The 15,772-nt window shown below is 39.5% G+C and overlaps 1 protein-coding gene across 1 annotated transcript in view; it reads left to right on the forward strand.

Annotated features, from left to right (window-relative positions):
• LOC124595233 (transmembrane protein KIAA1109) overlaps positions 1–15,772 on the forward strand; it is a 509,204-nt gene that overhangs the window by 64,127 nt on the left and 429,305 nt on the right. Inside the window, exons 6-7 of the mRNA XM_047133891.1 lie at positions 2,302–2,448; positions 7,328–7,451. Of these exons, the coding sequence (XP_046989847.1) occupies positions 2,302–2,448; positions 7,328–7,451 (271 nt within the window). The remainder of the gene's footprint in view (positions 1–2,301; positions 2,449–7,327; positions 7,452–15,772) is intronic.

Here is a 15,772-nt window from a genome sequence, read left to right on the forward strand (position 1 = left end):
TAATAATAACAACAACAAACTTAAAGTGCAAGTCTTGTGGAGTTGCATTTCATCTTGGAGACTGTTTTACTGCATATCATATGAAAGAGAACTACTAAGTACCAGAGACAATGCAAATAAACAAATGTATGAAACAAACAAATTATGTATTTATTTACGTATGTATATCTTCGAAAGTTCGTGAAAGTAGGGGAACGTGATTGAGAACGCATGAGAACTAATGATGAGATTAGTAAAACCTGAGCAATTTATAATCTCCTGATGATGTCAAGATCAACCGATGAAAAGCTAAGTAATCCGAATTAGCGCTGCCGAAGCCAAGCGAATCAATTTATACAAGAAATGTGGATGGCAAAGTGAATCAGTTTGTACAAAATGTGCGGATGGTAAAGTGTTAATAGCAAGGGGTATGAAAGCTCATATTATAAGTGAGTCAATATTTTGCCTGCTTGCAAAAAAATTGTCATGACAATGTTAGGAAATGAAGCAGCTATGAAAATAAGCAAGATTCCTTTGTCAAATGATATAGTACTCAGGCATATTATAGAAATGTCTACTGATATTGAGAAAAATGTATGCAGTAATAAACTCAAGTACTCAAACTTTGCATTGCAAGTTGATGAATCAACAGGCATTACCAACCAATCACAACTCTTAGCATTTGTTTGTTTCATTAATCAAGATCAAATAGTAAATCAGTTTGTTTTTTGCAAAGAATTAAGATGAGGACATTTCCAACATTTTAAATGATTATCTTAGTAAGTGGCAGTTAACATGGAAGTCGTGTGTAGTCATTTGTACAGGTGGCGTCCCTCAGTGGTAGGCTGTGTTAAGTGCCTTATATTTTGTAAAAAAAACAAAAAAACAAAATGAAGGTGTTATCACAACTCACTGCTTTCTTCATAGAGAGGCCTTAATAACAAAAACATTGGGAGAAAAATTGAGAGAAGTCTCAGAGCAAGTTGTTCATATGGTAAATTTTATTAAAACAATACCTGTCAAAACCCGTTTATTCAAAAAGCTTCGTGTAGATGTAGGGTCAGAACACAGACTGTTGCTTTTACACACACAAGTCAGGTGGTTGTCGAGGGGGAGAGTACTTACCCATGTGCATGAGCTGTGACAAGAACTTCTCGTGTTTTCGAAGAAATGAAACATTTGCATTTTTGCAACCTCCTTCGTAGTGAATTTTGGATTGCTAGATTGCAGTAATTGGCTGATATATTTCAGCAGTTCAATATTTTGAACAGTAGCATTCAAGAGAAAGAATAAAATATTCTCACATCCACCGACAAAATTAAAGCATTTCACAGAAAACTACAAATACGGAAAAGAGAAACTTGTAACATGATTAAGCATAAGGAATTGTCTCGTGAAGCCTCTTGAATTTCTATAAAAGAAGAATATGGGTCATTATCCAAAAAGGCTTTGAACATTTTACGTCAAGTTTTGATGTCGTATTTATGTGAATTCGGATTGTCTGCTCTCACCACAATTAAATGTTAAAAGAGAGGAACTCTTCAGTGTATTGAGTAGGAAATGAGAGTTTGTTTTTCAAATGTATCTCCAAACATTGAAGAAATCGCGAGGACACATCAGGTTCATGTTTCTCATAAACACTAGAAAGAGTAGACTTAAGGTATGTTTTGTTTGTATTCCATTATTACTTTTCTCTATAATTTTAATTAATCGTTAGTTTGATTGCATTATTTCATTTAAATACATTTCACTTAATAGTTTCTCTTGCCTTTCACCTTGGCAGGGTAGGAGGCAACATGGCGCTCGGCCGTTGCATTAGGGTGACGGTTGTGCTTTATGAATCGCTCACATTTTTTTATACAAAAATTATTTGTTCACATTGTGATAGTGTATGTTTTTTATTAATATAAGTTGTATTTTCTGTAGTCTTTATGTGAAATTCAAAATAAAATGACTTAATTGTTATTTTATCGCAGTATTTATTTCCTGTATTGACTGTTGTAAAGTAAAATATCCCTCAGAAAAGTGTATACAGTGTGCACACAATTATTTGCGGCCTTTTAAATGTGTCTGAAGCTCAAAAAGTTTGAGAACCACTGCTCTAGAGTGTCACACAATTTTTTTTAGTCTGTTACTCGCGAACGACTCTACTCCTGGAGACCACCTCATAAGTTATCTCAGAGTTAGTATTGGCTTCTGAATGCTGTAGGTTATAATTTAACTCTAGCTCATTTGGTCAGATTGAGTAAAGTGTTTGCTTTTTTTCTGTAGTAATGGCAATAGTATATAAATAATAAATTAACTGACATGTTTGTTTAACAGGGAAGAGTTGTTTTTGGTAACCGACTTGTACCTACTACATTGTCTATTAATGTTGAAGAAGCACACTTCGTTTATTCTACAAAGCCAGCAGCATCCCGTTTGGATCATTTTATGCATTTCATCAAATGTAAAGGAGAAAATTTCAAGGTACTGACAAGTTTATTACATATTTAAAATAATAAATGAACCTGATTTCAGTTTTGTTTGTATTTGTAGAGTTTTCTGTATGACACTCCATAAAGAAAGTGATAGTCATTTATTGAAATACAAGGGATGTTCAAAAAGTGTCTGATTGTTATTTATAAAATCAGTCTTTATTCAGGTACAATTATTTGATAATAGTCACCATCAAATTAATCCCATTCAGTTTCTGCTAACCTCTCCTGACACTGCTGCCACTCTTGGAAGCATCCTGGAAAGCCTCTTTTGGTATAGTGTGCAGCTGCTCTTCGAATTGTACATAATGTCTTCCTATTCCAAAATCTGGTCCCTTTCAGAGTTTCTTTCAGCCTGGAAGGCTACATGTTGCTGAATACAGTGAGTGCAAGTGGTGATAAGCTGTGTAATGTCCCCATGTATGCCTGGCCAATACACAGGCCAGCTGGTCAAAGATTTGGTACAAGAGGGCCCACAGTGACCAACGTGCAGAAGCCACAGTACATTATGGTGCAAGGAAGCGGGAATCACCACCCGGGGAGCAGCGTCCTCCATAGCTAACAAAAGAACCCCTGCAAACACAGAAGGGTGGTGCTTCCGGCTAACCATGCTGCACAAAAGACAGGACCTGACTAAGTACAGGATCTACGGCGATTGCCGATTTTATCGTGACACTAGTGATGGGAAAATCATTGACCACATTCTTGTTCTCAGTATCTAAGTAGAAACAAAGCAACTCATCCTGATCGAATGCTGGATCAATCCAGTCAGAAGGTGAGGTAAGGCATCAGTGTTGGCGTGTAGTGGAGTCTGCCGGTAATGGATCTGATAGTGATAACAGGAGAGGAAGAGAGCCCGCCACTGCAAACAGTGTGCTGCCTTGTCCAGCACATAAGCTGCAGGGTTAATAACAGCCAACAACGATTTGTGATCTGTGATTAAGTGGAACTTAGAATCATACAAGATGATGTGAAATTTCTTGAGGACGAACACAATCCCTAAAGCATCCTTTTCAATCTGAGCATACCGCTGTTGAGTGGGAATTGAAGTCTTAGAAGCATAATGAAGGTTGTTCAGACCTATCCTTGTATTTGTGTGTCGACACCGTGCCAAGCACCAGTGGATGCACTGGGTAAAAACTTGTGGTGGTACGCAACTTTACCTAGAAATGCTTGCAGTTCCTTAATGAAGGTTGGCCCTGGCAAAGCTGCAATTGCGTCAGTATGGTGACGCAACGGCTTGACACCTTTGCGAGAAATCTCTATACCTAGGTCACCAATTGGTGGCTGAAAAAAATTTAGATGTGACAGGATTGTACTTGAGACCCACAGACTGCAAAATAGAAAACAACAGTCGCAGATTGCGAAGATGGTCTTCAATGGAAGAACCAGAATACTACTACCGGAGATTTCTAAGGTGGTCATCGGTGGAAGAACTCGAAACAACGATATTATCAAGTTAATCGATGGAGCTGAATACACAGGCTGTCAGCTATTCTAAAAAACACTGAAAAATTGCAGTTGCACTAGTGGCACCAGAAGGCAAATGTTGATATTGGTAGAGGCCAAAAGGTGTATAAACAATGAGAAGGTGCCCTGTGTCTTCAGTCATGGGGAACTGGAGGTACGCATCCGACAAATCAATCTTGGAAAAGTAGTCGCTGCTTTACAATTTTGTGAGCGACTCGTCAGGGTGAGGCAAAGGGTAAGTATCTGTCACAGACTGTGTGTTAATTGTGACATTGAAGTTGCTGCAGAGGCAAAACTTACCCTTCGGTTTCTTAACCATGACCAGTGGTGTAGCCCATTCACTGGAAGAAATAGGCCAAATGACAATGAGCGATGTCAAATGGTCTAATTCAGCCTCGGCAGTGTCATGCAATGTGACAGGCACCTGTCGCACCTGGAAAGAAAAAAGAAACAAGGCCAGTATAGGCCTGTAAATCGGTAGCACAACCTAGCCCAGGGGAAAACAGAGCAGAGGGACTCCAGTTGCTGATACGGAACATGATCTGACACTAAATTTACCCCATCAGCAATGGAGAAACTGAAAGTGTTAAACACATCTACTCAAAGAAGTCTGCTGTATGGGAATAATGCACAACAAGGGAAGTGCGAGGGCAAGATAACAGATTTGTAAGAGACAGGAGCGGAGAACTGAACCTAGGATTGGAAACTGCTGTTTATCGTGAATAACCAACTTCCACGAAACCTGTGTGAGGGGAGGGGAGCCCAAATCCATGTATGTTTGTGCATTTACTAAAGTCACCGTAGCTCCAGTGTCCACATGCATTTTTAGCAGTTATTAAACACACGCAAGTCAATAAACTATACGTTTGGGGAAGCAGTCATTGTAGAGATACAATTTGTGCCATTGGTACTTCTGTGTCTGGTTCATTTGAAGAGGAGCTATAGATCGATGCAATGTGGCCTTTCTTTTGACATTTGTTGCAAACTGCCCAATGCTTAGGGCACACAGCTTGCTCGTGTTGGATCAAACAGTGCGAAGCAAGATGGAAGGGGAGCACATGGCCGCTGCTGTGGTGCGGCTTGTTGCTGCTGTTGTGCCTAACAGTAGTTGACTGAGCAACTTCCGGCACCTCCTTCCGTGTGGCAACCTGGACGCCTGCACCCCATGACACTTCAAAGGACAGTGCTGTATTGAGCACATCCGTAAGTGTTGGATCACATTGAAGTGCTTTTTCACAGACTTTCCTATCTGGGGCCAGATGAATAATATCATTCACCTTGTGAGGATTTGTGATGGGTACTAGTGACAGATCTACAACAGCTCAACACTTCTAATTCCCCAGCCCAGCTTTGTAAGATTGGTTTGGGCATTTCTGGCAACAGTAAAATTCTATGTATGTCACAATGGCACGTTTCATCAAATGATAAGCTGGCTGGTTCTTGCAAAGGTGCTAGCTGGCACAACAACTGATAAATGCATGACAAAAGGCAGGAAAGAAAGAAAGAAAGCCCTACACAGGTTTGCATTGTCCACGCAAATAAGCTGGAAATGTTGGTGTAACAATGTCTCATTGGAGTCCCAATCTTTATCCGATTCATCGTATGCTGGAAATGATGACTGTTGCACTGATGGGAGGGTAGTTTGCCATTGAACACACAGACATCTCTTGATTTGAGTGTGGTGGCGAGAGCCTGCTGTTGATCCGCAAAAGTTTGCTGCTGGGCAGTGAGATGTTATAGTATTTCTTCTATCAGGATGTTGGTCAGGTGACGTAGCACTAACACTAACATGCAGAGAAAATAAAATAATTTTTTTTAAAAAAATGGCATGTACCCTGTTATATTGACTATTGTTTATGCGCTGTTGTTCAGATTTAATCCTTACTCTTCAAAACAAACTTTGGGTCTAACTTTTCATGTAAGATTAAATCAGTTGCATCCCTCTTTCTGTAGTTACAAGTGCTTTATTATGCGCATTGAGATTTTTGAACATCCTGCGTGATTTGATTCATCTAAACCTGCATCTATGTCTACTTCTGCACTCCACAAATTTATAGTTTGTGGCAGGAGGTCCCATTGGATCTTTGCTCTCTCCTTTCAGGTTGATTGTCAAAACTCAAAATTTGGGTCATAGATGGATTTTGTAAGCTAATGCAATCATAGGTAAATTTAATTTCCTTAGAATACTTCTACTGAATCCTTGGCAGGCATCTGCCTTTCCTACTAATTTAATTGAGACATTCCACTTAAATTTTTCCAGATGCCTACTTAATTAGATATTTAACACTTGTGATGGTTTCGAGTTATTGATTCATAGTCATTTACCAAACAGTAAAAGGTGTTTTGGCCCATTTGTGTGCATCTGTTTATGTTGAGAATCATCTGCTAATACTTTCACCTAGTTTTTGTGTTACCAGCCTATGGGACAAAATTGCTGGGGTCATCGGTACCTACTTAATCTAGCTTAAACTAACTTATGCTAAGGACAACACACACACCCATGCCCAAGGGAGGACTTGAACCTCTGACGGGGGAAGCTGCGCGAACCATGACAAGGCCTCAGACCACATGGCTACCCCGCATGGCTCACCTAGTTTTGATTCTCTGCAAGTCTTTGTATGTTTTGCTGTAATGTTATGGCGTTGCTTCTCCCTTCAGTACAGGAGCATCATCTGCAAGCATTCTCATGGAACCTCTGACATTATACAATGTCGGTTATGTATGTATCAGCAACTGGAATAATTGTACAATGCATTTTTAGTCTCCTGCTTTCAATTTATTTGTATGCTTCTCTCTCTTGTTAAAGCTTTCTTAGCAAGGGTACAGCTCTGACACTTTTTGAAGAAAAGAAATTATGTAGAATGATTTGTATACAGAAAATCTAGACCATTCAATGTATAATTATGGGTGAGGATTATGAGTACTTGTGTGCCATGCTTGAGAAGTTGGGTAAAATATGATGATAGCGGTGATCTTTAGAATACAACACTTGGTAATATTTTGATAGAACTCACATTGCCGTAATTACCATAATCCCTTAATAATCGTATCGGCTTTGCGTATATCTTTATTGATAATAAGTTACATGTAATCAGTAGCCCAGAGCCCAGTTATTGAATGAATACATGTTTTAACTGTAGACTAGGGGACTAGCCAAGCATTTGCCTAGTTGAATATGGAAAACAGCACAAAAGCTACGCACAGGTGTGTTTGTGTACAAACAAATGGTTGTTATGTTGCTGTGCAGATTCAGTCTGGGCTGGCTCACCATCCTGTCTCATAACCTAGTGTGCCACACTTTAATCTATATCAGCTGGTCACTGAGAATAACTTAGGAGATACATAAGTTATCTAATGTTAGTCAGGCAGTGTTGCTTTTACTGCTGTGTCATCTGTTTTAGGTTATATTGGCGCCAAGTCCAAAATATACAGGAATGGTAGATGACCCTCCACGTTACATGGGGGAAGGATTTGTGGTATTATCCTCTAACAATATTGAGCTGTATTTTTACATGGATGAAGCAGGTATGCAAATAAATTTTTATCATTTCAAGTTTAATGAATCATATATTTTAAAGATATAATATTTATTCAGTTACCTCGAGACAATAGTTATTTCAATATTTTAGTCAGTTTCTCTTTCTGAGATACCTCCCTGATTTACAAATGCAGTTAAAAATGTGGGAGGAAAGAGAACCATGTGTGCACAAGTATGTCTGGCATGTTGGAGGCTATTGCATCCACAGTTCTGCCAAGGTCACTTACAGGGGAGACGTACACAGTATCTTTCACGTAACCTCAGAGGGAGAAGTCCAGAGGGACTATGTCTGGAGATTGGAGTGGCCACTGGTTGGTCCATCATGTTTTATTCATCAATGTGGAAGTATTCTGTCCAGGAAGTCGTGGCCTTGTAAAATCCTATGTGCTAGTGCGCTGTCCTGTCGGAAAATCACGTTTGGCTGAAGGGATCAGCTGAGGGACAGCAAATCGCTCAGAAAAACACTTGCTGTTACTGCTCAGTGAATAAAAATGGTTCAGTTATGCTGTCTTTCATTAGCATGCAGGACAAATTTAGCTTTTTCCTGTCTCGTGACATGTTCTGGAAAGCTGGGAGTGTGTTTCGAACCCCAGATGTGAATTTTGTGCCTATTAATCTTCCCACCTGTGCTGATAGTTGCTTCATCAGAAAAAACAAAATTGTAAATAAACCAGTCACTTTTTTGAATAATTATATTTTATTCCATGAGCCGGTTTTCGAACCTTTTCAGGTTCATCTTCAGATCACTACACACACATCCACACAAACCATATTAATTACACTCTGACAGCGAGACTTTTCCAGGATCCAGCATGTGCTTTACAACTTGTAAAGCACATCCTGGATGCTGGAAAAGTCTCGCTGTCAGAGTGTTGTTTTTCTTCAATTAGTGCTGGACTGTTTAACAACTACACTGATCGATGTTTTCTATGGTTTCCTTCCCTCACTCTGTCAAATCAAACATTTGACATATTTATAATAATACTGTACACAGTGACTAGTTAACCATAGCAAAAGATCTTAAAAACTAGCTTTTACATCTACATCTACATCTACATACATAGTCTGCAATCCACCATACGGTGCGTGGCGGAGGGTACCTCGTACCACAACTAGCATCTTCTCTCCCTGTTCCACTCCCAAACAGAACGAGGGAAAAGTGACTGCCTATATGCCTCTGTACGAGCCCTAATCTCTCGTATCTTATCTTTGTGGTCTTTCCGCGAAATATAAGTTGGCGGCAGTAAAATTGTACTGCAGTCAGCCTCAAATGCTGGTTCTCTAAATTTCCTCAGTAGCGATTCACAAAAAGAACGCCTCCTTTCCTCTGGAGACTCCCACCCGACTTCCTGAAGCATTTCCGTAACACTCGCGTGATGATCAAACCTACCAGTAACAAATCTAGCAGCCTGCCTCTGAATTGCTTCTATGTCCTCCCTCAATCCGACCTGATAGGGATTCCAAATGCTCGAGCAGTACTCAAGAATAGGTCGTATTAGTGTTTTATAAGCGGTCTCCTTTACAGGTGAACCACATCTTCCCAAAATTCTACCAATGAACCGAAGACGACTATGTGCCTTCCCACAACTGCCATTACATGCTTGTCCCACTTCATATCGCTCTGCAATGTTATGCCCAAATATTTAATCGACGTGACTGTGTCAAGCGCTACACTACTAATGGAGTATTCAACATTTATCTATATTTAGAGTTAGCTGCCATTCTTTACACCAATCACAAATCCTGTCCAAGTCATCTTGTATCTTCCTACAGTCACTCAACGACGACACCTTCCCGTACACCACAGCATCATCAGCAAACAGCTGCACATTGCTATCCACCCTATCCAAAAGATCATTTATGTAGACAGAAAATAACAGCGAACCTACCACACTTCGCTGGGGCACTCCAGATGATACCCTCACCTCCAACGAACACTCACCATCGAGGACAATGTACTGGGTTCTATTACTTAAGAAGTCTTCGAGCCACTCACATATTTGGGAACCAATCCCATATGCTCGTACCTTAATTAGGAGTCTGCGGTGGGGCACCGAGTCAGTCAAACGCTTTCTGGAAGTCAAGGAATATGGCATCCGTCTGATACCCTTCATCCATGGTTTGCAAGATATCATGTGAAAAAAGGGCGAGTTGCGTTTCGCAAGAGCGATGCTTCCTAAAGCCGTGCTGATGCATGGACAGCAACTTCTCTGTCTCAAGGAAATTCATTATATTCGAACTGAGAATATGTTCGAGAATCCTGCAACAAACTGATGTTAAAGATATTGGTCTGTAATTTTGAGGATCCGTCCTTCTACCCGTCTTATATACAGGCGTCACCTGCGCTTTTTTCCAGTCGCTCGGGACTTTACATTGGGCAAGAGATTCGCGATAAATGCAAGCTAAGTAAGGAGCCAATGCAGTAGAATACTCTCTGTAAAACCGAATTGGAATCCCGTCAGGACCTGGCGATTTATTTATTTTCAACCTATTCAGCTGCTTCACAACCCCAGGGATGTCTATCACTATGTCCTCCATATGGGAGTCTGTAAGAGACTGAAACGGCGGTATGTTTGTATGATCCTCCTGCGTGAAAGATTTCTCAAATGCAAAATTCTCAGAAACTAGGGTAGTCCATTTTTGAATGTTTCTTTTGTGTTACCTTAGAGAGTTATTTCAATAATTTTCTCACACAATATACAATTTTTGTTTCCCAGTTGATTTTTGCTGTGATCTGTGTTTGAATGTTTTTCTGAACGTTAATTCAACCTTTTACATGGCTTGACAACTGAGGTTCAAATCCTTGAGTACTAATGCTGAGTTTGAGACATTCTTAAGTCAAAGATGAAATCTAGAATACCAAGAGAAAACGGAGGCCAAGTGATAAAAATAAAATGAGGTGGAATAAAACAGAAGAAAAACAGTCCCACCAACGAAATGCTAGGAAAATTTAATAAAGAGATAAAAGTATGGTAATTGCTGCAAAGAAGGTGATGATGGATCCATTCATTAAATGCTTGGGATTTTATGTGATGTCTGCTCATGTATCATTTGCATTAATGTGATATGCATTGGGAGAGTGAGGGCATGTTTGAATTTGACATGACAAGCTAACCGAGAACTCTTTATCCAAGGAAAAGGAGACTAGTGATGTTATGACCATATGAATAATGTAATGAGAGTCACACACCTGTTGGTGGGGCCTCAGTTTCCATCTCCACAGTTCTTAAAACTCTGTTATTGGATTAGGGTTCCAAATGGCCTGGATAATGAATCTGTATGGCTGCTTTCCTAAGATGCCTTCCTTCAGTTGATTTACTGATTCACTCTGTATGATTTCAGAACTGATGGGAAATTTGCCCTTTTAGTGATATGTATTTCTGCATGTTCCAGGGGAAAATGCCACAGAATTTTGTATTAAATTGTAGGAGTCTCTAGAAAACTTACAGTATAATGTGAACTGTCAAGATTTGGGTTCTTTTTCATTTGTAGGTAATACCAACTTCAGTTGTTGAAATGAATACTTAAAAAAGGGGGGGGGGGAGGTTAGAATTTTCAGAGGAAGCATCTAAAAGTTAGATGGAAATTCATGTAGAGTGTCATTTAGGTACAAATACTTAAAAATGTTAATTTCATTTGGAAACTACACATTGTGCCCAGTAAAATGACGAACAAGTATTAGTTTCTGTGTTTTATTTTGAAAAACTCTTGAGAAAAAAATGCCAAGATATGCATGGAGGTTTTCATCATAGGGCACAAAAATGAAGACCCAAAATCTTGTTCACAGTATTGTGCAAATATTGCTCAACACATCTGGGATTCATCAGGTCTCTACAATGATTCCCTATTTCACTAAATGCTTCACTACTTAGGATCATATTCTGTACTTTATCTTCTTTATTTCTTTATGCACACTCATCACTTAAAGACTGAAAGGAAAAACCATTCTTGACACTATACATTAAAAATTGAATTTACAATCAATACAGTTAGCCAACTAATCCTCTCTCATACTATCTCTTGAGACTAATGCTGGAGTTGCATGCGTTGAAACAGAACTTCTCCTTTGTGATATCATATAGTTTCCACATGTTACCAGACCAAACAGGGGTATTTGAGAAATGGTGGGCTTCTGGGTATACAGCCGAGTTGTTATTTCCATTTTACACCAAATATTTCAATGACCAGTCATTATATCCGAGTTGTTATTTCCACCAAACCAGCCGTCTTCTTTAGGTGTTGCAAGTTAGGTGCAGTTGTGTGTACTCATTGCCTGAACTCCAACCAGACTGGGAACTGTTGTTGGTCTCTTGCCATTATGTATATTGTGAGTTCGACTTGTGATGCCCATTCCGCTCTTTGATGCTCTTCTGCTTTTCAGAGCTCCTGAAGTGCACATTGTCTCTATGTTTTCCAGCTGTGGTAAATGTGATGGCTGCCAAGATCTTAATGAATTGAGTACTGGACCCCAAGTGTTGTTTAGATAGAAATCTCTGTACTGGTTTATTAGATTTTCCGACATCTTTATTTTGCTAGACTCCCTAATTATACTGTCCCAGAAACTTGTTTGCAGCACTATACTGGTTTCGTTGTATTTCATTTCATGGTAATATCTGAGGCAGTGCTCAGCGACAGCTGAGTTGCTTGGTTATTTTAGTCAGATGTGTCACTGAAGTGCCTTGCAGCTCTTCTCAACTGTATTTATAGTCTGCCACACATAAAACATGCCACATTAGCACGGAATGCAGTACACATCTGGCTTTTTGAGACCCAGATCATCTTTAGTATTACAAAGAAACTTTTTATCTTTGTTGACCATTGTGAAATACACCAGATGCTGTATTTCTGTTGGAGTCCACCGATCTTTCTAGATATTAGGCCAGCACAAGGTAGATAAGTGATTCATAACTTCTCTTTCTCTGTCACAGTATCAACCTATTTTTCAGATGTTCTTGAATTCTACTTCACCAACCGCTCAATTTAACAATCTAAAATGTTTGAAGTACACTGGACCAAAGCCTAATATTACAGGCAGCTAAAGTTCTCCATAGCGCTGTGAATAAAAGGCTATATAGAATTCTGGGAGAAACACTTGGAAAGGAACAATATTGTTTCAGAAGGAGAAAAGGGGCACAAGGTGCCATTGGACCTCCAAGCACTATAGGTGAGAGATAGGTAGAACAGAGTAAGGAAGTATTTGTGGCATTCGTAGACCTCAAAATGACAGTTGACAAATTGCAGTATGGTAAACTGATGGATATCTTCAAAAGAAGATGGATAAGCTGATGGATATCTTGAAGAGAAAGGGAGTAAAGTGGAAGGAGAGAAGATGATTGCAAATCTGTCCTTTAATGAAAAGGCAAGGGTATGAATAGGAAATGAAACCTTGGAAGAGCTCAGATATGGCTCATGTCTCTCTCCAATCCTATTAAACATTTACTTGGAGGTGTCAGGGTAGGTGGATGGAAAATTGAATGCTTAAGATTTGCGTGATCCTTGCAGAAAATGAAGTGCAGTGATTCAAATGCTAAATGACCTGAATGAAGCCTTTATAGCATATAGAAAGAAAATGGAAGGCATAATTATAGGCTTAAGGGAAAGGAGAGAGAATTTAGGATCTGAAACCATAGAACAGATGGAAGCATTCAAGTATTAAGGAATTTTGATTAGCTAAGATACACATTGTGAATGGGACATCAGAATCAGAATGGTGCTGGTGAAACAGGTATCTGAAAAGCAGAATAGATTCTCTTTGAATAGTTCAAACATATAATTAAGAAAGCGACTAGTGAAATACGTAGTATGGAGAATGACCTTGTACAGAGCAGAGACATGCACATTAAGCAAGTAAGATGAGAGGATAATTGAAGCTTTTGAAATGTGGGTGTGGAGCAGAATGGAGAAGGTCAGCCTGACTGATAATCAGGAATGAGGAAGTACTGAGAAGAGTTGGAGAAGATCGAGGGAGGTTTCTGACAGTGAAAAACCGGAAGTTAACCTGGGTAGGGCATAATTTGAGATGAGATTGTGTTATAGAAGAGTCAGTTGAATATATTATTCTGGGAAAGGGAGGGAAGGGCAGAAGAAGATATCAGATGCTGGATGACAGAAAGGAAGGTACCAAAGAATGAAAAGGGAAAGTAGAGGAAAGAGAAGTGTAGAGGGCTATGAAGTCTAAACCTGCCACGAGTCAGTTAACCAAATGATGATGATCAGTTATTCCTTTGGAACACTACTTGTAGGTGTAGTTCTTTGGTGAGGCTCTTCTTGTTTGACAGTGTTTGAAGTTTGTTGACCAGAGTATTTAGCACTGAATTTCTTTTGATGGATGGTAATGTCTCAAGGCATGAAAATAGAGATAGTGTGTGTGCGTTTTTCGTGTTCACTGTGGCCCAAGGATCTGCCTGCTTTCTCTTAATTAACATATTGAAGCAAGGCATGTCACACTATTTTCAAAGTTCTATCGTGAATTTTACATTAGGATGGATAAAGTTTAAATGTTCTTCAGGATTTTTCGTTCCATGTGGTCATACCACAACTTTGTCATGTACGTGTTGATGGAAACATGTCACCTCGAATTGTCACCATCTATCACAAAGAAAGGCAGTTCTAAAGTCTCTGGTCCATAGAACTCAAACACTATTAGACAGAGAGAACCTTGCTGAAGAATTACAACTTCTACGAGTAGTGTTCAGTAGGAATGAGTACAGACCATCAAACTCAGTGGCCATTGCAGTCTCAGTCAAGAACACCTGAGAAAGGGACTGAAACTGAGTCAGAGAAAAAAGCCAAGAATTGTGTATCCACCTTATGCTGGCCATGTGTCAAGAGAGATCAGCTGACTCCACCAAAACTTGACATCTTATCAACAATAATAAAAATTCATCTTTGTAATGTTAAAGACAATTTAGATGTTTGAAAATATAGCATTCCATGAAAATATAGCATGTCGTACATGGGACATACTATTAGAATAATTGAGGAGATGCATATGTCATAACAGTGACACATCTGACTAAAACAACTGAGCAAGGAGCTGCCGCCAAGCACTGTCTCAAGTATAGTCATGAAACGAAATAGAGGAGATTCGTATCATGGTGCACATAGCACATTTCATGGAAGCATAAGTAAGGAGCCTATTGAAATAAAGATGTTGGAAAATTTGCTAAGTGGTGCCAGACATTTCAAATAAAACAAGGCTTGGAGAGGGAGAGCAGAGTAGCAGAGTATAGGTGGGGGGAGAGAGGAGTACTGTAGGTGAAGTGTGCAGGGACTAAATGAAGACATGGCAAGACTGCCACGCACAATGTAGGGCAGAGAGAGTTGGGGGGAGGGGGGGGGGTGGGGGGGACGGAATAGGAATAGAGCAGGAAAGGGGAAGGATTGGCAGATGCATTGGCAGAGGGCGGCACACAGTGAGGGTGAGGGGATGTGAATAGGGAGAAGGTGATAGGTCAAAGTAGGTGGGTGGGAAGTGTTGGACAAAGGGTATGGGGACAGTAGGTCACTGAAGGTTGAGTCTGGGATAATTTTGGGAGTGGAAAATGTGTTGTAAGGATAACTTCCATCTGTGCAGCTTGGTGGTGGAGGGAAGGATCTAGATGGTCCAGGTTTTGAAGCAGCTGCAATAGTACTACAGATTCTAAAAAGCAGAAGACCATCAAAATGCATAGTACACCTTATGAGACAAGCTCACAATCATTCATAAATAGCAGTGTGGGACCAGCAGTAGGGCACTGTCTGAATAGAGTCTAGGCAATGAATATACATAACCTGAAGCTAGTCAATGAAATGTTGTGCGTAAAATGGCAATGAAAACTCGACTGGATACCTAGAAGCTCGCCATTAATCAATCATACCGAGATGACCTAAGAGATCACAGCAATGTTTGAGAAATGTAACAGTCGGCAGTCCAAAAGATCAGAATGACTTTCATTTTATGTAAACAACATTGAGATACTAAAACTTCTATCTTCATTTAAAAGGTATAAAAATGATGACACAGTTAAAGCTGACTCTTTTCATGGAAAATTTGTCTCACGCTATATTGTATTTGCACTGGTTTTGTTTTCCTCCTTTGAGTAGCAAAACAAGAGCTAAGATCACAAGTACTAAGTCTCAGATAATGGTTTTTGACTGTATATTGAGATCACAAGGTGAAGTTAGTTGTTTATTTTTTTGATTTTCATGGTATGTTCTAGATATTAGAAGTGAACAACTGGAAGTGTAAATATTTTCTGTGTAGCCTGCATGTTGAAATTAATGACGATGAGCCGACGTAAAATTCTGAGAGTATTTTGAATTTTAT

This window comes from Schistocerca americana, chromosome 2 (assembly GCF_021461395.2).
Source record: "Schistocerca americana isolate TAMUIC-IGC-003095 chromosome 2, iqSchAmer2.1, whole genome shotgun sequence".
Lineage (NCBI taxonomy): Eukaryota > Metazoa > Arthropoda > Insecta > Orthoptera > Acrididae > Schistocerca > Schistocerca americana.